This window comes from Pleurodeles waltl, chromosome 5, assembly GCF_031143425.1.
Source record: "Pleurodeles waltl isolate 20211129_DDA chromosome 5, aPleWal1.hap1.20221129, whole genome shotgun sequence".
In the NCBI taxonomy this organism is placed as follows: Eukaryota; Metazoa; Chordata; class Amphibia; order Caudata; family Salamandridae; genus Pleurodeles; species Pleurodeles waltl.
This window is the reverse complement of record NC_090444.1, coordinates 1,257,588,360-1,257,610,544: the sequence shown is the minus strand read 5'-3', so window position 1 is coordinate 1,257,610,544 and position 22,185 is coordinate 1,257,588,360. Positions and strand designations below refer to the sequence as shown.

Genomic DNA, 22,185 nt, shown 5'->3' with positions numbered 1-22,185 from the left:
TTGGCCTGTCATATGGGAAAAACTGTGTTAGTTGATGGTGCATGAAGGCAGATAGCATGGTAAACGACATTGACAGTTAACTTTTTTCTGGTGAACATTTTACATCAGAATCTACTTCTCTTCTCTTGCTTTCAACAAATGAGTAATTAAGAACCTTACCCAAATACTCTAGGTTCTTTTTGGATATTTTTGCAGTGTTCCTCCTATATCCCCTACCTATCTATACCTGGCTGATGAGCCCACAACCAGGGCAAAACCAGTCCTGGGTTGCTTTTGTTTGGATTAAGGGAAGACCTGGCTTGGCAACTCAGGCTTGACTGTTCCCATTGGAGCAGGGTCAAGACTGATTTGCATATAGCTGGGTCTACACTGAGATGGCATGGTGTACAGTGTGGATTGGTATGGGGCCCGAGTAATTACCAGTGGCTGCGATTAATTCAAGCATTCCATCCATCACTTTTTGTATACTTTAGTGTGTTCTCCTATATCCCTTTCTTATTCAGTACAATCATAGCGAGTCGAATGTACCTAACTTTCTTGTCACCTTTCAGTGGCATGAGTTTTTAGTAAGGTGCTGGTGTTTGAGCTTAGTAAAGTTAAGGATACAGTTCAAGCAGGTATAAATCTAATCTTCTGTTTGTCCTTTAAAATGAGCCTCCTAAGAAGGGGTGTTGGCCATACCACAGATTTCCACCTGGTTGCTAGATAAAACGGATTTTATAAGAATTTTAAAAATCATTTTTTTTACACCAACTAACAATATTAATTTCATAGTAGTGGTAATGGACAACTTGTTGAGGGGTGCTAGAAAGGTGTTACTGGTTAAAAGAAATGGTTCCTTTCCTTTTTTAGGCCGTGCTTGCAGACACAAGTGGATTTCTGTGATTGATTGGTCTGAGGGCATGAGCATTCTGTTAGTGTTTCAGGAGAGGCTATCAAATACCAAGATCAAATCTTGAAATGCTGGGAGATTTCCTGCTAGGGACTAGACATTTGTGGCAGAATCTTGTATGGTGGACTTGACAACCTTCTTGTAGAGTTACGTAGCTTTGCCGATTGTCCCCAGAAGTTCCCCTTCAACACCTCTTACTAGGGGCACCCTCAGCGGATCAAGGAGCGTGTAAAAGGTTTACATTGGGGAAGGGAGGGGGTGTGTAAGGTTACTACTGACTGTGTGCCACTTCTGTCGGGTAGTCAGAGAACCAGATGAATTGTCTTTGCCTCTGCCACCCTCATATATAATATTGTGTGGATGTGAGGCAATGGATTCCCTAATTTGCATGAGGTTATGCCAACATGCAAATGAGGGAACATAATCTTAAAACTGCGCAGTATTATAGAAGCAGCAGTGAAAGCATCTGTGCTGCTTCTCTTATATCTAAGTGCCTGAGTCAAGCATGAAGAAGTCTCACTTACCCATTGTGGACCTGAGGCACTGTGTATAATGCTGTCGATGGAGTCTACACCCAACTCTGAACTCTGCTCAGACTTGGCTACAAAATCTTGTAACCGCTCCCATTTGGTCTGCACAGTTCGTTCTTTCTTTTTTTGCCTGTATTTACAATTTTCGAAGTTCAAAAAAGGTGTAAATTTACCTTTTCCTGAAAGTGTATACCCTTTATTGCAGGAATTAATTTTGCTCTTTTCGGCTTTAGAGTTGCCAGAAATTGAAAGAGGCTGGTAGAAAATCTTCATGTACAAATGTACATTTCTGCCACACTTACACATGTGGATTGTCCGCCTGGTGGGAAATCTGAAAAACTAAGTATCAAAGAAGAATTGTACTCCTGTACATCTACAAGTATGGAGGCTGGTGGGTCTCAAAAATGTCAGACTTGTGCTCCAAATACTGGAAAAAATAAACAAACAGAAGTAGATGCAAGTACTTCTATGAGGGCTTTGATTTGATTAGGGCACTGTGTTGATGTGCTATACGCTTTCCCTATCGTTGCTGTCTGCTTCATGGTCTATGAAGCTCAGCAATGACAGGGTATAATCATTTTAAGTTGTATCTCTGGGATTGGCGTGTTTTTGTTTGTTTTGTTCTTTGGGCTTTTTGTGTATCTTTAAGCATTTCAGAGTTTGAAGCTTGGTTTCTGTGCTGCTGAACAGCAAAATGTTTTGTATCTTAAGTTGTACTAAGGTTGTAGTTTGTGGTATTTTAAAACAGTTTAATACATTAAAAATAAAATTATACCTTCCTAAGCAAGATACTGATGTGATTTACAGAAATTACTGTGCATCTGTACTGTATATAAATTGAATGAAAATAACATGTAAAAGTAAAGAAAGTTAGACATAAGCATATAATCTATTCATAATTGGTTCTTTTTTCATTGTTTATGCAGGAAAGCCGAAATAGCAGTAGGTCATCTAGTCCTAGTGTAAGAATGATAACTACCCCAGGACCAACCTCTGACAAGCCACCTCGCAGCCTTCCGTGGGCTCCAGATGAATCATCAGGTAAAACGTTTCTTGATCCACTTGTATAATTTTTTTTTTACAAGTACATTTTTTACTGCTGCTGCATAATCTCCCTGCAAGCGTGTAGCAGTTACTACACTTGGCTTGAGAAAGGTATTTTTCCAACATTAAATTCTGATTAATACTCACTACTGTAATTTGCTTGTCATTCGTCAGAGCACGTTAAAGTATTCTAAACAGTTGTGGGGAGTAAACCAATCCACTTTGAGGTGCCCTCAAGCTCCGAGCTACCAATAAAGTCCCCCACAAAGTGGTACAGCTTCAACTTCTTTTCTGCTGACACAGACTGCATATTTCAGTGTCATGCTTCATACAGTTTTTTTGGCTTGCTATGAATTATTCTTGCTGTTCATTATTCTCTTCCCGTCAAGCAAGTCACATTTGTTCAGTGTCTCAAACTTGTTAATTTCAGAAGACCCTATTAAAAGTTGATGTTGGTCAGCTAGCTCAGTGAGAAGTCAACACTTGTACCCACTCTCCCTTCACACAGAGTTGAGGGGCTTCACACACAAAAGTATTTCATGTGATTAGTTCCAGTAGGTTGTTACTGGAGGTTGAGAAGTTTGTCATACAAGGGTTTGTCATACAAGGATAAGCTGGTGCCACACAGAATGAAGAATTAGTAATTCTCATTTGCTTTCCTTGAGAGATTGCTTTGCTAAATATCAACCTTTAGTTTTTTCTAGTGTCTGCTCCAGGGCAAGGCTCTTTGGATCAGTGTAGGTAGCAGTCTGGTGTCCTCTTGTGGACATTTGTGGTAGCGCCATAAGGCACCTCCCTACACTGGCTTTGATAAAGGCCCCTGCCTTACAACATCACCCACCATAGAGGGCCACAACTTGCTGTTTGTGGTGTTAACCCTGGCTGGTGTGCTATTCCTTTCAACGCCTAATGTACATGACTCATAAAGTCCCTGCAGTCCACGTGGAGGACAGTATTTTGCCACCCTTTTAATTTCCCAGCTCTTTATCCCACAACAAGAATTTCACATAGACAACACATATGGTCATATTTAAGGATAGAAGAAGCCTGTTTGAACAAGTAGGAGATTCACAATACCCCTTATAAAAATACAGAAATAATCAGTTGCAGATCATGTAATATTTTGCCATCCACATGAATCCCAACCCCCTCTCCCTGGGGAAAAAGCCATTTTCAGTCATTTGATGCCTTCATGTAATCTGATCTTTCTAGCTGTACAAATCATGTTTAGATACACTAACCACCATTGAGCAGACCTGATTTGTCTAACATGTGAAAGCCCATCCAGACAGTGACAAAAGCCAAGATGTAGTTTCTCATTAGTAGATTTTGATTTATTTTTTAATTGAAGCTGACCAGGCTTTCCAGGTATGTCTTTAAAGTGGTATAAATATTGACCACCTTACTGACCCTCAGGTAGTAAGTCTTCCTCACTATGGATTTGAAGTTTCATCTGATCAAGATCTGCATGATGATCACCTTCAACGCATTCAGATGCCCAGGAGCTATGAGGTTCTTGCATTCCAGAGTCACCAAGACAACTGAAGATCACCACCTAGAATGTTGAACTACAGATACTTTCGTGTCTGCATCTATTGTGTAGCATGCAGTCCTGTATCAAACATTCAAATCTCAAGTATATTTGCTCTATTCCAATCATAAAGGAAGGCCTTAAACTCTTCAACACTGCCATTGGGATTTTCTCCTAATGGCCACTACACGCCATCCTCATTCACAAGCCCTTTAAACCATCCTTCTATCCCAAAGGGTTCTGCAACAAATTGGTTGTACTATGTTGCCTAATTCCCAGTTAAAACCTGTTGAATCATTAAGTTTAGTGGGTACCACATGGCCTTTGAGCACACCTGCTGCTTGGAGTATCTTCACCACGGCGCACCTTGCAAGGTATGGACAGAGTTTAACACTATAGAGGAGCGATGGGAGCCATGATTGGTGCTGATGTACTGCTACATCTGTCCCCATGCAAAATACTTAAAATATTAGAGGCACTTAACGGCTCTCCAGTTGAACTTCTTTCCAACCACCTGACCCTTCGTAGCCACATGGAGCTGGCCACAGAGCCTTGTCGACATCCTAAATTCATCAGTTTTTTTATGTTTTTATTTTGGTGAAACGTTATTATTTTTAGGCTTGTTTTCAGTGCAACAAGACTTTTTTGCATTGTTTTTCTGAGACTCAGATGCTTTTTCTGAAAACATTGAAACAAAGTTGCAGACTTATCACTGCAAACTAGCTACAGTGTGTCCTTCTGTCTGGCACCTGCCACTTTGACTGGGCAAACATTAGAGTACCCAAATTTGGAATCTTACTGAAAGCTCAGACACAGATATTTAGTTGTTAATTCATACCAGGTAACAATATCAGCTGCACTGCCATGTCTCTTATGACAGAATAAAGTCAGTACCATCCTCCAATTGATTTAGTCGGACATTGAAGCATGCTTCTAAGGCTTAACTCACCAGTTTTTCATAGGTGCCACCACAGGGCGCTGACATCAGTTTTTTTCTTTCAGCACCATCACTGCAGATCCAGAAGAGCTACCCCAGTTAAGTTTTGTTACCACTTTTTCAACTTTTTGTTGCTCTTTTTAGAGCATTTTGCTCCCAGTTTGCTAGTCCTGTCTCTTAAAAAGCCAGTAAGACTTAAACTCTCTGCTGTCTGTCACAGGCAGATGTCTGTGATGGACCCACATCTGGTTTATCTGTGGTGCCTGGAGCCAGACCACGACTCCATGAAATGCCCAGACTGCTGCACCATGAATCCAAAGGCGATTCAGAAGCAGTAGATGAATTTTCTGGTGGACCATCACCGGACGACTCCACTCTGCTCCAGGTCCCCGTCGCTTGGAAGGTCCCAATCTCACATTTGTTCCTGTTAGTCATCATCGAGGTTCAAATTATCATCGGGCAAGTCCCACAAACTTAAAAATATCAGAGGTTCAAGAACTCTTTGACTTCACTGCACCGGTCCAAGCCATTGGACAGGGTGTGGCAATGATACCGCAAGTCAAGGTCCCACTCCCATACTCCGCCCGCAGAGCCTGAGCCTGTGCTTCCCTAAATTTCCCAGAACCGGAGCGAACCACCCCACTACTTACGCAATTTTATGAGGCTATGCACCTCATATTTGGTCTTGGGTACCCCAATAGAGCACCTTCGGACCCCATGGGTCTTGAAAGTACACTGAGTAGGCTTCACCCTTGGTGCCAGTTAGGCCCTCTAGATTTGTTTGTGGATGCAGCCTGACTGGTCACAAATCGATGACCTTTGCCAGGGTTTGGTCATGTGGTGGTGTTCCTGTTGCCGGTGGCGCTGAGCTCATAGTCCTTCCAGTCTTCAATACGGAGCAGAACCAGTGTCATACCATGTGGTGAGTAGGCAGATCCATATGTCGAAGACCCTTTGGTCCCAATTGGATGACAACTGGTATGAGGAACTAGCGGATGCAAGTGGCCTGGACACCTCACCAGGTACTGGTCTGGTTTCTTCTCCAAGTGTCGCAACCAAGGAAGAGGGGCCTTCTTTGCTGTGGTAGGGAGGAGGCCGGCAGAGGTCCTCTACCTCCACCTGTCCTCCATGGAAGTCGACTAATGTTTTGGCAGAAGTGCTTCAGCTCTGGATATCCCACAGACAACCGCTGCTACCCTTCAGTGAAGCCTCCCCTGCCTGGGGCCTGGGCCAGGCACTGCATGGGCACCTCTGTGCACTGCACAATCACATGTCACCACCAGCCTTTCCTCTCCCAACACTCAAACTCTGAGAGCCTGGTAGTGCAGGCCTCAGCGTCCAAGTTCCCTTCCACCACACCGGACAGGGAATACAAGAGCTAGATCCCTTTGGGAAGAGGGATTTTCTCTTCTGCCAGCCGTGCACTGCAGTTGTTGAACACCGTGTGCCTCTTGGCCAATATAGCCACACTGTGCAGCTCTCTGTTGCACAAGTGCTCCCTTTGGTCTCGGAGGAGGCACAAACCATCCTGAAACAGGGCTTTGCAGATGGCAGGGATGCATCAAGGTTTGTAGACTGGACCCAGCAGACTCACTGGAGAGGGACTATTGCTTCATCAGTGGCACTCAGCTGCCATGCCTGGCTGGTCATCTGGTTTTTCGAAGGATGTCGAGGCATTTCTCGTGGCATTTGTCTTTTCGACAACAAAGTTGATTCAGAGCTTGAGTGCTTTAAGGAGAGTAACGTCACCAACCGGTTGTTTGGGCTAGCCATGGCCAGAAGTGAACCTCACCCTGCCTTTTTTGTACCTTTCCGTGTCTATTGTTGGGGCTATCTGCTAAGTCCTTTCTAGCAGAACCACGAAGACCACAAGTTTCCCAACATTTTAGAGGTAGCAGTTGCTGCTCCAACAAGTCCTGTGGGCACTAAGGCTAGAGATCTGCCCCGTCCATCCCGCCGCTGGCAGCCACAGCCTCCAAAATCATTTATCATGCCCTTGCAACACAGGTATTTTGTTGGAGGTTATACCATTCCATTCTTAAAATCTCTGCCATCGTCCCCGGATTGGCTGATGGAGGATCACCTCCCTTTATTGCACCAGGAAGTGCAGGCTCTTTTGGCTAAAGGAGCCAGGTGCCAGTATCATAAGTAGGTTGTAGTTGCTATTCCCAATAATTTCTGGTGCCAAAGGATGACGGAAGCCTCCACCCTATTCTACATCTACACCCCCTCAATGCCGCTTTGAGAAATTAAAGAGGCTAACGGTTACTCAAGTTCTGTCTGCTCTGAAGACTTGATGGTAGTGTTGGCCCTGCAAGATGCTTATTTTTCATATTCCCATCCTGCAGGCCCACCTGCGATTCAGTGTGGGCTAAGAGCCTCACCAGTGCCTCTCTGGTGTTGACGATGATAATGGAGTTGGTTGCTGCACATCTGCAAAGGTCGGGGGTACCAGTCTTCCCCTATCTCGACGACTGGCTGTTGAAGAAGGCAGGCTCACCTCGTACAATCATTACCCACACCCAGACACGGTGGACCTCCTGCATTCACAGGGGTTCACTGTCAATGTGCCGAAGTCGAACCTGACTCCTTCTGAGATGCTTCCTTTGATCGGGGACATTCTGGACACAGCACAGTTCCGCACCTCCCTTCCGGAGCGTAGAGTTCAGGACAATCAGGCTATGAGCCAGATGTTTCAACATCAGTCCTTGATTTTGGTGAGACTGACTCTGACACTGCTGGGTTTGTTGGCCTCCTGCATCCTCATGTGAAGTACACAGAAGGCATACGTAGGCTCTGTGGTGGACTCCCAGTGGGTGCAATACCATGAGAATCTCCCTGACCTTGTACAGATTTCAAAGAAGACTATGAAAGATCTGAAGTGGTGGTTAACAAACCACAGTGGGGACACTGGCAGACCCCTCCCCCTTCCCCACCCAGAGCTGGCAGTGGTAACCGATGCATTTCTTCTGGGAACGGGCAACCATCTGGGAAAGATGTAGCTCAGGGGCCTGTCTGCAGCAGAGACTCAGCTTTGTATCAGCCTTTGGAAGCGGAGTGTAATTTGCTTGGCATTGAAAGCTTGCCTACCTTCCATCAATGGAAAGTTGGTCTAAGCTTCTCCAGGTGTTCAGACAACCCTACCGCCGTGTGACACTGCAACAAGCAGGGTGGAGTGGGGTTGCGTATTCTGTGACAGGAGGCTGTCTGCCTCTGGATATGGCTGGAGTGGCAGGACATATTTCTTGTTGTGCAGCACCTGGTAGGCTCTCTAAATGCCAGTGTGGACAAAGTCAATGGTTGATGCCTTGCGGACTACGAGTGACATCTGCATCCGGTGGAGGCTCAACGTATCTTTCAGGAATGGGGAGAACTTTGGCTAGATCTCACCTCAGAGAACGTGCAGTGTCAGAGCTTTCTGCACATTGGACTTTCCAAAGTGACTGTTGCACAAAGACTCATTCTGCCTAGACTGGAATATGAGACTCCTGTACGCCTTCTCACAGATACTTCTCCTTCCCTGAGTTCTGAAAAAGTACTGAACCACTGAGCCAAGTCCTCCTGGTGGCTCTGGATTGGAGCGAGAAGAGTATGGTATCCAGAACTCATGAGCATGACCATCTGTCTTCCGGTCAGGCTGCCATTTTGGGAGGATCTACTGGTGAAGCAATAGAGCAACATCCAGTACCCAACCCTGTGCATGCTCCACTTTCATACGTGGAGATAGAACAGCAACAGCTAGGAGTGCTGGGAAACACATTAACCCACTTTCTGTTGCCTCTTTTGCCCTTAGTCTGGCAAGCCTTGCTCTAGGCACAGTTAAGGGGGTATTTTTCAGCCATCACTGAATTTTTGTGGTTGCCATAACAACCCTACCTGTTTAAGTTACATGTTTTCTGGAAGGTCTTAAGCATATGTTTCCTCCTAAAACTTTCATTATCCCCCCAGTGGGATCCTAATTTGGTTTTAACCTTTTTGATGTATTTTCCCTTTGAACCCATGTCCAATTCCTAACAGTTACCTCCGACTTTTGACATTCAAGACATTCTTCTTAGTGGCCATCACAGCGGTCTGGAGAGTCGTGAACTGGAGGCACTTTCTGTTCAACCTTCATACACGTGCTTTTGACCACATATCTAGTTCTCCGAACCATTGTCTCTTTTCTGCCAAAGGTTGTGATCCCCTTTCACAGCGGCCAATACATCATGCTGCCGACTTACTTTGTTCCACCACACCCCTCAAAGGAATAAGAGAGAGACCACCACCTGGACCCTAAAAGGGCGCTGTCGTTTTACATCAACCTTACTAAAGAACATAATGTGGATAATCAACTCTTGGTACTCTTCACTGGAACAAAGTAGGGGAAAACAGTGCAGACATGTACCATCTCCAGATGGATTGTACTGTGCATTAAGATCTGCTATGTATTAGCCTGGAAGCAACCCCATGAAAGTATGCAGGCGCATTCCATCCGGGCCCGAGCTGTGCCTACTACATTTGCTTGTAGAGTTCCTGTCCTGGATATCTGTCAGGATGTTATGTCGGCATCCTTGTGCACATTTACCAAACGCTACTGCCTTGACAGTGAAATACGTTTTAATGGGCACTTAGCTCTTCCCGTCCTCCAGGGCCTTTTGGTCTAAGTCTCTGGGGAGGTATTGCATTGGTATCTATGCTAAAGTAAGGAATCTGCAGCTTGAAGTTTCTATTAGATAAGCAAGTTAATTACCTTCGATAATGCCTTGCCTGGTAAAGACTGTCTAGCCACAGATTCCTTACCGACCCACCTTTTCTCCCTTTCTGCAAACTGTTTAGTCTACCTAAAAAGATCCTTTTAGGCCCTAAGTATGTGCACACTAGTCAGTCAGCTTTCGGTTGTTGCTCCGTGCTTCTGGCACAGAAATTCATTAAACAAAACTGATGTCAGCACTCTGGAGTGGTGCCTATATAGGCGTCGTGCACATCACATCTGGCACGGACAATGCCTACAACTCCAACGCACAGCCATGTGACGTCACCTACCTGCATGCAGGGGTACTGCTAAAGATTTTCCAGATCCAGTCTGACTCCTGAATAATATTCTATGGTAAGGAATCTGCAGTGGATGGAGTTTCTAACCGATGAGGGTTACCAAAGGCAAGTAAGTTATTCAGCAAGTTATTGTAGTTACTCTACTGTTGTCTATATTTCCCTGACTGTTTTTTACTTTTGAGAGCAGAGGAAAGACTGAGTTGTGTAAAGTCTGTAGACACAAAGACATGTAAGGCGAATCCACTTGTCTGTACTGTACATATGTACCAGTTTTCTTTTATTAGAGCAGGGAGTGCCACAACCTCACAGAACTGGGTTTTACGTTATTGTTCTAATCTATTCAGAGCTTTGGCAAATGAACACTCAAATTGAAGAGAACACTGTCACCAGCTGGGGATTTCAGGTTGTGTCACTTTGAGGAGAAGAGAACTCACTTTCATCCTTTTAGGAATTCTTGGCAGTCAGTCGTGTTTTCTTAGTAACACTTGTGACTCTTCGCTGCAGTATGATATTATTCTTGTACATACTGAACTGTAATTGGTATTATAAAATCAAATGGGCCAGTGGTCTCATGCGTCTTGAATAAAATAGAAGGCACGATCCCTGTGTACCACATGCATGATTTTCACAGACAAGTAGAAATCACCTTTGATTTGCTGTCTTAAATTTCAGAAGAAAGAGTGACATCAATGGATAGATCTTAATCCATTAATGTAGATGCTCTAATAACATTTTGCGATACATAGTCATATGCTGTGCACAGACCAAGGAGGATCAGTATTTCTAATCAACTCACATCTAGGTAGGATAGTGGTTCATCACAGATGTTGACCCTCTCCATTGCAGTTGTGGTTCCTCTCCCTCATCCCAGTCTAAACCAGTGGTTTTCTTCTAAAGCCGTTAATGTCATGTTTTGGAGTGCTAGGAAGGCATTTTTTATATTTGTTCGCTCTAGTCCAAATGTAGAAAAGTTGTCTTTTAGTGTTTTGCCTTACAGGGCTCATATAGCATGTTTAATACTTTGTCTGCTGGCCAATCTGCTCACTTGTTCTGGGTTTAAAGCTGCAAATCTCTATCCAAGTCTTCAAAATGTTATCCTCGAAGGACATCTTGTTTTTGCATGGTTAGAAACAACAGGTGCTTTCTTTACCGTCTGTAGCTTAGTCACTTCTGAAAATCATAACATTCCTTGTTTGTTAGGACAGCTGATTTAGTCTAGTCGCACAATTTTCTTTATTTGTATATGAATTTTTGTATGATGTTCTTCTCACTTTTACACACTTTCCAGTTTTCTATCCTGCCTTTTCATATCTACTAGTTCTGAGTTGAATCATGTGTTAACCATTTTCTCTGAGGATCTCGATTTCTTTAAGTGATGAAGGGCTGCATCATCAACAATTAAGGAGATTTTTAGATGGAGGGGTTTCTTTAATGTGTGGTTGCATTCAGTTTTTAGGCTAAACGTGATCCCAGAATGATCAGTCTATATGAATAGTTTAACCGTTAAGTCCAAAATATGAATGGTGCACGAGAAAACCAGACAATATGCACTGTCGTTATTGCCAAATGTGGGTAGGTGAGAATATGTGTTGAGAGGGTTAGGGTATGATTTCTCAGTAACCTACAACAGTTGAAGTTTTTTTTATTGTTCAGGATTTGTATCCAAAGATTGACAGTACCTATGAGGGGGATCTTTCACAGAAGTGCTTGGTAGTGAAAGCTGATTCATTAAAATCACAGCTACGCTGTAATAAGAAAATTGGAAACCATTTTTAATATAGTTTAATTTTTACATTAACTGCAACAGCTCAAAAAATTGTTGATTACTGAGTAAATGTGCTGGTAACATATCACAACATATATTGCATTAGCCATGACAGTTAACAAAGTATTTTATTGTATAATGTGTTTGATAGCTGTTGCACCTCTAATTAAATGACTGCCTCACTGTGAACCTTTTAATTCCAGATACTAATGGGTCTGATAACTCCATCCCAATGGCTTATCTTACTCTTGATCACCAGCTGCAGGTAAAACTTGACTACACGCTTTTCTTGATTTAATTTCTGAGTGATATAAAAATTTCATTTTATAAATAGGGCACCCAGTATTATGGTAGTTATATTTTTTACATTTCTGTATGTGTGTTTTTCCAGGGGAGACAGGTAAGTACAACTTAGAGGGGGGTGCACCCCCTTGACCTCCCACACACGCGCACACTTGCCCATACGTTCACATGCAGACGCACACACTCCCATTTACAGCACTCACTCACAAATACACATACCTTCATACATACAAGCGTGCACCAAACAGTTAATAGAAATGCAGCCTTTACCTGTGGGAAGGGAAGCCTTGGAGATGAAAAGGAGAATTGCGACTGCTGCCTTGAAGGGAGGCAGCAGTCGCTACCTCATCACGAAGTAGGATGGTGTCAGAGAGCCTGCTTACCTCACTTACACTGTGATGAGGTGTCAGTGATAATCACTCGGCCCTGAGCACTTCAGGGCTTAAAACAGAAGCTCCCAGGTACGAGGCTAACTCTGATGCTCCTCCTCATCTTAAGGGTGGAGGGGCTCGAGGACCTTTGCTGAGCGAAGGAAGTCACACCCCCAGGAGCTGTGACATCCTCCGTCTAGCAAAGTTTAGCTCAGGCAGCTAGAAGCCTGAACACTAAGCACATGTCTAGCTCCTGGATTCCTGACCTGAAAGGGTCTGTTAGACTGACCTCTGCTTAGCCTGCCAGACACTCTTTGCGGGGTCATGGCCCCTCCACCCTTATGGAGCTGCTACTGATTTATCCATGCATATGTTTTGCTAATTTTATCTGTATTCATTGATATTTATTTTGTGCTGAGTGTATAAATTGAAGCTGCATTTGGTATATTTCCATGTTTACTTAACCTACAAATGTTTACTCATGTTTGACTGTCGAAGCTTTAGCCATTTACAGTACAATACAGTTATCTGAAATCATTTGCATTGTAGAATAGCTTCAACAGCTGTACTGCTGTAATTAGTTATTCTTCATTAGGATTTTGTTTCTGTTTTTAACTCCCCTGCACAGCTGTTATCCTAGCATACATGATTGATAATGGTAAGAATTATCCCGAAGAAAGCCTATTTTCTGTATTTTTCCAAATGTAAAAATGAAGGCAGAGAGGACAACATATTTTCTGTCTGTAGTTCTCTGTAAAAAGCAGTGAAAACAAAAAACTGGTAATCTTATGTTCGATGGCATCTGTCGCTGTAGATACACATGGTATGCATGAGCTCGCCATCTGGTGTTGGGTCGGAGTGTTACAAGTTGTTTTTCTTCGAAGAAATGTTTTCGAGTCACGGGACCGAGTGACTCCTCCTTCTGTGCTCATTGCGCATGGGCGTCGACTCCATCTTCGATTGTTTTCTTTCCGCCATCGGGTTCGGACGTGTTCCTGTCGCTCCGGGTTTCGGAACGGAAAGATAGCTGAAAACGGAAGATTTTCGACGGTATCGTTGCGATCCGGTTCGAGATAGACACATACGACGACGCGTTTAACATCGAAGCGCTTCGGTACCCTTCGGGGTAGATTTCGGCACCCCGTCGGGGCCTAGTCGGCCCGACCGCGTGGAGAACAACGCCGATGGAACGGACCCCGTTTCGATTCTGCCCCGAATGCCACAACAAATATCCTTATACGGACCTACACTCGGTCTGTAACCTGTGCCTGTCACCCGAGCACAGCGAAGAATCCTGTGAGGCCTGTCGGGCGTTCCGGTCCCGAAAAACTCTGCGCGACCGTCGAGCGAGAAGACTGCAGATGGCGTCCACGCCAAAGGAGCGTTGACAGTTCGAGACAGAAGAGGAACAGGAGGAATCCTTTTCCATCCAGGATTCAGACTCCGACGAGCTAGACTCTACAAAAACTGTGAGTAAGACGTCGAGATCAGAACTTAAAAAAGGAAAGAAGGCCCAGGGGACGCCACTGCCAACCGGCCATGGCTCCACCCAAATTCTCGGTGACCAACAATCGGCACCGAAAAAGGCCCATTCAGTGTCGAGATCGTCCGACTTCGGTCGAGACACCGGCACGCAGCCTCCTCGGGACCGAGAGAGTGCTAAACAGAAGCATCGACACCGAGAGTTCGGTGTCGACACGGATCGACGCCGAGACAGTGGCGCCGAAGACCATAGAGGCCAAGAATTTTCGGCACAGAAAAAGAGGAAGGTTACCTCGGAGCCGAAAAAACAATCAACAGGGTTTTCGGAGCCGAAAAAAGCGACATCAGACCCTGTTTCAGGCTCCTATACTGAAGAGCATTCTATGTCTTCACAAATGAAGAAACATAGATTTGAACAAGAACTGCAATCCACTGACGTGGATCACACGCAAAAGCGTATCTTTATTCAGCAGGGGACTGGGAAGATCAGTACCCTTCCACCTGTCAAACGAAAGAGAACGCTTCAGTTTACTCCTCAGCAACAAACAGCACAAAAGGTAACACCTCCTCCCTCGCCTCCACCTGTAACTCCGGCTTCGCCAACTTACACCCCGTCACATTCGCCAGCTCACACCGCCATGAGCCACGATGACCAAGATCAGGATGCGTGGGACTTGTACGACGCACCAGTGTCTGATAACAGCCCAGACACATACCCAACTAGGCCATCACCACCGGAAGACAGCACAGCCTACTCACAAGTGGTGGCTAGGGCAGCACTATTCCATAATGTGGAACTACACTCGGAACAAGTAGAGGATGATTTTTTATTTAACACCCTCTCTTCAACCCACAGCTCCTACCAAAGCCTGCCGATGCTCCCAGGCATGCTACGCCATGCAAAGGACATTTTCAAGGAGCCAGTTAAAAGTAGGGCAGTGACGCCTAGGGTGGACAAAAAGTATAAGGCGCCTCCTACGGACCCTGTATTCATCACCTCTCAGCTGCCACCAGATTCTGTGGTGGTAGGGGCTGCCAGAAAACGGGCAAATTCACACACTTCTGGGGATGCACCTCCCCCAGATAAAGAAAGCAGGAAGTTCGATGCAGCCGGGAAGAGGGTTGCTGTCCAAGCAGCAAACCAGTGGCGCATCGCAAATTCACAAGCGCTGCTAGCGCGATACGACAGAGCCCACTGGGATGAGATGCAGCATCTCATTGAACATCTCCCAAAAGATCTGCAAAAAAGAGCAAAACAGGTTGTTGAGGAGGGTCAAAACATTTCAAACAATCAAATACGCTCCTCCATGGATGCAGCAGACACGGCCGCAAGGACCATTAATACGTCGGTTACCATCCGTAGGCACGCATGGCTCAGAACGTCTGGATTCAAGCCAGAAATTCAGCAGGCAGTGCTTAACATGCCAGTAAACGAAAAACTTCTGTTCGGTCCGGAGGTCGACACAGCCATAGAAAAGCTCAAGAAGGACACTGACACTGCCAAGGCCATGGGCGCACTCTACTCCCCGCAGAGCAGAGGATCTTATAACACCTTCCGCAAAACACCTTTTAGAGGAGGGTTTCGGGGTCAGGCCACACAAGCTAGCACCTCACAGTCTGCACCGCCCACCTACCAGGGACAGTACAGGGGAGGTTTTCGGGGCCAGTATAGAGGGGGGCAATTCCCTAGGAATAGAGGAAGATTTCAAAGCCCCAAAACCACTACCAACAAGCAGTGACTCACACGTCACTCACCCCTCCCACACAACACCAGTGGGGGGGAGGATACGTCAATATTACGAAGCATGGGACAAAATAACTACAGACACATGGGTCCTAGCAATTATCCAACATGGTTATTGCATAGAATTCCTGCAATTCCCTCCAGACATACCACCAAAATCACAAAATTTATCAAAATACCATTCACAGCTTCTAGAGATAGAAGTTCAAGCACTACTGCAAAAAAATGCAATAGAATTAGTACCAAGCACACAAATAAACACAGGAGTTTATTCACTGTACTTCTTGATACCAAAAAAGGACGAAACACTGAGACCAATTCTAGACCTCAGAGTAGTAAACACATTCATCAAATCAGACCACTTTCACATGGTCACACTACAAGAAGTGTTACCATTGCTCAAAAAACACAACTACATGACAACCCTAGACCTCAAAGACGCATATTTCCATATACCAATACATCAATCACACAGGAAATATCTAAGGTTTGTATTCAAAGGAATACATTACCAATTCAAAGTATTGCCATTTGGTTTAACAACCGCTCCCAGAGTATTCACAAAATGCCTAGCAGTAGTCGCTGCACACATCAGAAGGCAGCAAATACATGTGTTCCCGTATCTAGACGACTGGCTAATCAAAACCAGTTCGCTCACACAATGCTCAAACCACACAAATCAAGTCATACAAACCCTCTACAAACTAGGGTTCACCGTCAACTTTGCAAAATCAAACATTCTGCCAAGCAAAGTACAGCAATATCTAGGAGCCATAATAGACACGACAAAAGGAGTAGCAACGCCAACTCCACAAAGGATCCAAAATTTCAACAGAGTCATTCAACACATGTCTCCAAACCAAACAATACAAGCAAGAACAATACTACAGCTCCTAGGCATGATGTCCTCATGCATAGCCATTGTCCCAAACGCAAGACTGCACATGAGGCCCTTACAACAGTGCCTAGCCTCACAGTGGTCTCAAGCACAGGGTCACCTTTTAGATCTGGTGTTGCTAGACCGCCAAACTTACCTCTCGCTTCTATGGTGGAACAGTATAAATTTAAACATAGGGCGGCCTTTCCAAGACCCAGTGCCACAGTACGTAATAACAACAGATGCTTCCATGACAGGGTGGGGAGCACATCTCAATCAACACAACATAAGAGGACAATGGAACATGCATCAAACAAAACTGCATATAAATCATCTAGAATTATTAGCAGTTTTTCAAGCACTAAAAGCTTTCCAACCAATCATAACCCACAAATACATCCTTGTCAAAACAGACAACATGACAACGATGTATTATCTAAACAAACAAGGAGGAACACATTCAACGCAGTTAAGCTTGTTAGCTCAAAAAATATGGAAGTGGGCAATCCACCATCAAATTGGTCTAATAGCACAGTTTATTCCGGGGATCCAGAATCAGCTGGCAGACAATCTCTCTCGAGATCACCAGCAAGTCCACGAATGGGAAATCCACCCACAGATTCTGAACACCTACTTCACACTCTGGGGAACACCACAAATAGACTTATTTGCAACAAAAGAGAACGCAAAATGCCAAAGCTTCGCGTCCAGATACCCACACAAGCAATCCCAAGGCAATGCCCTATGGATGAACTGGTCAGGAATATTTGCTTACGCTTTTCCTCCTCTCCCTCTCCTTCCTTACCTAGTAAACAAATTGAGTCAAAACAAACTCACACTCATTTTAATAGCACCAACGTGGGCAAGACAACCCTGGTACACAACACTGCTAGATCTGTCTGTAGTACCACACATCAAACTGCCCAACAAACCAGATCTGTTAACGCAACACAACCAACAGATCAGACACCCGGACCCAGCATCGCTGAATCTAGCAATCTGGCTCCTGAAATCCTAGAATTCGGACACTTACAACTTAGCCAAGAGTGTATGGAAGTCATAAAGCAGGCCAGAAGGCCATCCACTAGACACTGCTACGCAAGTAAGTGGAAAAGATTTGTTTGGTACTGCCATCATAATCAGATACAACCACTAGACGCAACTCCAAAACATATAGTAAATTACTTGCTCCATTTACAAAAAGCAAAGCTAGCCTTCTCTTCTATTAAAATACACCTTGCAGCAATATCTGCATACCTGCAAACTACCTATTCAACTTCCTTGTATAGGATACCAGTTATCAAAGCATTCATAGAAGGGCTTAAAAGAATTATACCACCAAGAACACCACCTGTTCCTTCATGGAACCTAAACGTGGTTCTAACAAGACTCATGGGCCCACCTTTCGAACCCATGCACTCTTGCGGAATACAATTCCTAACCTGGAAAGTTGCCTTTCTCATCGCCATTACATCTCTAAGAAGAGTAAGTGAAATTCAAGCGTTCAAAACACAAGAGCCTTTTATACAAATACATAGAAATAAGGTCGTCCTACGACCTAATCCAAAATTTTTACCAAAAGTTATTTCACCATTCCATCTAAATCAAACGGTAGAACTACCAGTTTTTTTCCCACAGCCAGATTCTGTGGCTGAAAGAGCACTACATACATTAGATGTCAAAAGAGCATTAATGTACTACATTGACAGAACAAAAAACATCAGAAAAACTAAGCAGCTATTTATTGCATTCCAAAAACCTCATGCAGGTAACCCAATATCAAAACAAGGTATAGCCAGATGGATAGTTAAATGCATCCAAATCTGTTACCTTAAAGCAAAAAGACAACTGCCCATTACTCCCAGGGCACATTCAACAAGGAAAAAAGGTGCTTCAATGGCCTTTTTAGGAAACATCCCAATGCAGGAAATATGTAAGGCAGCCACTTGGTCTACGCCTCACACATTCACCAAACACTACTGCCGTCTAGTGTTGGGTCTGGATGGGCGCAAGTTGTTTTTCTTTGAAGAAATCTTAAGCGACTCCTCTTGGTGATAATGCACATGGGCCTCGACTTCATTGTTAGATTGTTTTCTTACCGCCTTTGGGTTCGGATGTGTATTACTATGCTCTGGTTCAAGACCGTTTCGGTTGCCTTTTGGTTTATAATCCACCCTTTCCCTCGTCTGTATTGTTATCGATCCCGTTCCCATCTTAGCATTTCGAAGATATAGAAAACTATCACCCGTTAGATCAACATGCTCATGATGTGGCCTTCGGGCCTCGCCTCTATTCTGGCCTACCTTTCCATCTCGTCGGCCTGACTTTGGAATGTCCTGCTAATGGAACAAACTCAATTCTGTTTCTGCCCGAGGTGCCACGCTAAGTACCTTCATCAGTTTTGCAACCTGTGCTTGTCTCATGATCACAGGGAAGAAGACTGTGAGGACTGCTGATCGTTTCGATCTTAGAAAACCTTACAGGACCAAAAGGCACATCGCAAAGAGATTTAACGTAAGAAGTTTGAAGAAACACCAGCTTCTTTTATTAACAGGATGTCGAGAAGGAGGAGGAAGAGCTCCACGTAGCCTATGCAGCCGAAGAAGAGGCTTTTTCCATTCAAGACTGAGGCTTCGACTCTGACTTGGAGATCGATCTCCAGATGCAGGACCTTTTTATAGGGTCAACTTACTGTGAGTACTAAAGTCCTTGTCCTGACACTCAAAGAACTTTTGGTCCCAACCAAACATACCGCTTATGTGCAACCATTACCAAGAGGCTATGGTAGGCACCAACTACCTACTGCGTATGCCCCACCCTCAAGCTCAGCATCAAAAGCAAAGCAGAAGCCATCCACTTCCACACCGAGTCGACCATCTTCCTGTTTTGCTCCAACCACTCCGGCACAAACTGCTTCAGCTCCCACCACTTGGGCTCCGAAATCCAAATCACTTTCTTCACCAAAACCTTTGACAATGGAACTGACTTCTGAACCAGTCCTCCAGTCTATGTCGGAACAGCTTGGTCCACGTCAAAAGCAGCTGCACCTACATCCTCTTACTGGCCACATTTTAGTCAAGACTGTGGTGATGGTGCCACCTCCATCAAAGTACAAACCTTCCTTTGAAGAAGCAGTAAACTTATTGGTGCATATTACAAGAAGGAGGAGTACAAGGCTACTACCCCTTTGCATCCTCTGTTACCTACTTCTCCACTACCTCCTCCTCCACCTTCCATTCCACCACCTTCCCTCTCTCCACCTCATTCTCATGGCGATCCCTGCAGACAATACTCTGCAGGGATCCCCGCATTCTATCATAGGCGGGCATGGTAGAGGGGCTTTGATCCTAATGAGGCACCGCTACCCACAGATCCCTGGTCTAACTATGATGTTGATCCCCCAGGGGACACCAACCCAGATTTGTACCCTGTCAAAGCATCACCCCCTGATGATACCACTTCCTACCAGGAACTAGTAGCGCTGCAACGTATGGTCAGGTCCCGCTACATAAAGACCCTGTCGAAGAGGATTTAGCTTTGACACTTTATCTAGCAAACATATTGCTTCCCAATACCTCTCTATGCTAAAAGGGATGCTATATCACACAGATGATATTTTTTGTGATCCTGTCATCACTCCCAAGGCCGATAACAAATACAAAGCCGCACTCTCAGACCCTGTTTACATGCAAGAGCAACTTACCCCTGACTCACTGGCTGCATCCAATGGCCGGAAGAGGGCCAATTCACAAGCCACAGCGGGCGCTTCACCTCCTAAAAAAGAGTCTAAACTAATTGATGCATCAAGGAAACGTGTAGCGGTGCAGGCCGCTAATCACTGGCGAATTGCCAATACACAAAGCCAGTTAGCCAGGTACGATTGCGCCCACTGGGATGAGATGGAAGAGCTCCTCCAGTATCTCCCGGAGGAGATACCAGTGTATTACTGCGCAGACATGCTTGGCTGTGGATCTCTGGATTCTAGCAAGAAGTGCAGCTAACGCTTTTAAATATTTTGACAAGGAATGCCTGTTTAGTCCAGAAGTGGGCCAATCACTTTAGAAAATGAAGAAGGACACGGACGTTGCCGAATCCATGGGTGCACTCCAAACCCCCACTCCCAGTGGCTCCTTTTGCCACTTCTTTTATAGGCTAGGCACCAAAGCTGTAGCTTCTGATGCCTCTTCCTCTTCACACAGACAGCAAAGTCAAACTTCCCCTTGACTGGGCTATTACAGGGGCATGTACAGGGGTAACAACTCCAAAGGCTGAGGCAAAGGTTCTTCCACACATGGTGCACCATCCACCACTAAGCAGTGACTCCCTTCTCCATCCCCCCACCATCTAACACCTGTTGGGGGTCGATTAATATTTTTTCTCCCTATCTGGCAATCCATCAGTGTGTACATCTTATCAGTGTATGTTGGACATTATCCAACATGGTTATTGTCTGGAGCTCATCACCACACCCCCAGACATTCCATCTCACAGACACATCAAAACCTTCCCAAGCAGGAAGTACAAACTCTTACTCAAAGAAATTATAGAGCCTGCTCCTCTTAAACATCAAGCATCAGGAGTATAGTCCCTACATTTCTCATCCCCAAAAAGTACGGATCACTGCAGGCCATTTTAGATTCCAGGTCTTTAAATTATTTCATTCTGTCAGAGCATTTGCAAATGGTCACCCTTCAAGATGTGATCCCACTCCTCCAACAAGGCAACTTTATGTCAGCACTAGTCATAAAGGATGCCTAATTTCACATCCCAATCCAGCCTGCACACTGCAAGTACCTCAGGTTTGTCATAGTTGGCAAACACCATCAGTTCAAAGTGTTCCGGTTCAGAGTCATTACTGCACCCAGGGTGTTCACCAAGTATTTAGCAGTGGTAGCAGCACATCTACACAGACAGAACATTCATGTCTTCCTGTATCTGGTCGATTGGCTTATCAAAGCCAGTGCACTTCCTCTTTGTCACCAACACGTGCAGATCACTAAGATCTGCTACATCAACTAGGGTTTAGCATCAGTATACAAAAATCATATCTAAAAACTTCAAAGGTTCAGCCGTATCTGGGGGCTATGCTCAGCACACAAGTGGGATTAGCCTACACCATGCAGCAAGGATTCAACATTTCCAGACACTGCTTCCACAATTTCAAACCATTCAACACCTAACAGTCAGAACAGTTATGCGCCTTTTGGGTATGATGGCATTATGCATTGCCATAGTGCCACATGTGTCCACAAGAATGTCTAGCATGTCATTGGTGTTAGTTAGAGGGTGAGTTACAACATCTAGCGTTGATAGACATTGGCACTAATTGAGTGGTGGAACACCTAAAATCTTTTAATGGGGCAGCCATTCCTGGACCCTGTTTTACAGATCATTTTCACAGCGGACACATCCCTCACAGGATGTGGTGCTCACCTACCGGATCTCACAGTTCAGGGTCTGTGGGACAGCAGACACCAGGATCTCCACATCAGCTACCTCGAGCTACTAGATGTTCACCTGGCATTGAAAGTATTCCCAAGTCTCCTGATAGGCAAGGTTGTCTTAGTCCAGACGGAGAGCCATGTATTATCTACAGAAGCGGGCAGGGGTACGGGTGAGGGAGGGTTACATACTCTACAGTTAACACGCCTGTCTTAGTCTATTTGGCATTGGGCAGT

General features: G+C 44.8%; 1 protein-coding gene across 4 annotated transcripts in view; it reads left to right on the top strand.

The window, feature by feature from the left end:
- Positions 1–22,185, top strand: part of MAP3K7 (mitogen-activated protein kinase kinase kinase 7) — a 271,033-nt gene that overhangs the window by 179,185 nt on the left and 69,663 nt on the right. For all 4 annotated transcript variants that reach the window (XM_069235507.1, XM_069235506.1, XM_069235505.1 and 1 more), the window contains 2 exons: positions 2,349–2,463; positions 11,934–11,995. In XM_069235507.1, coding sequence (XP_069091608.1) covers positions 2,349–2,463; positions 11,934–11,995 — 177 coding nt within the window. The remainder of the gene's footprint in view (positions 1–2,348; positions 2,464–11,933; positions 11,996–22,185) is intronic.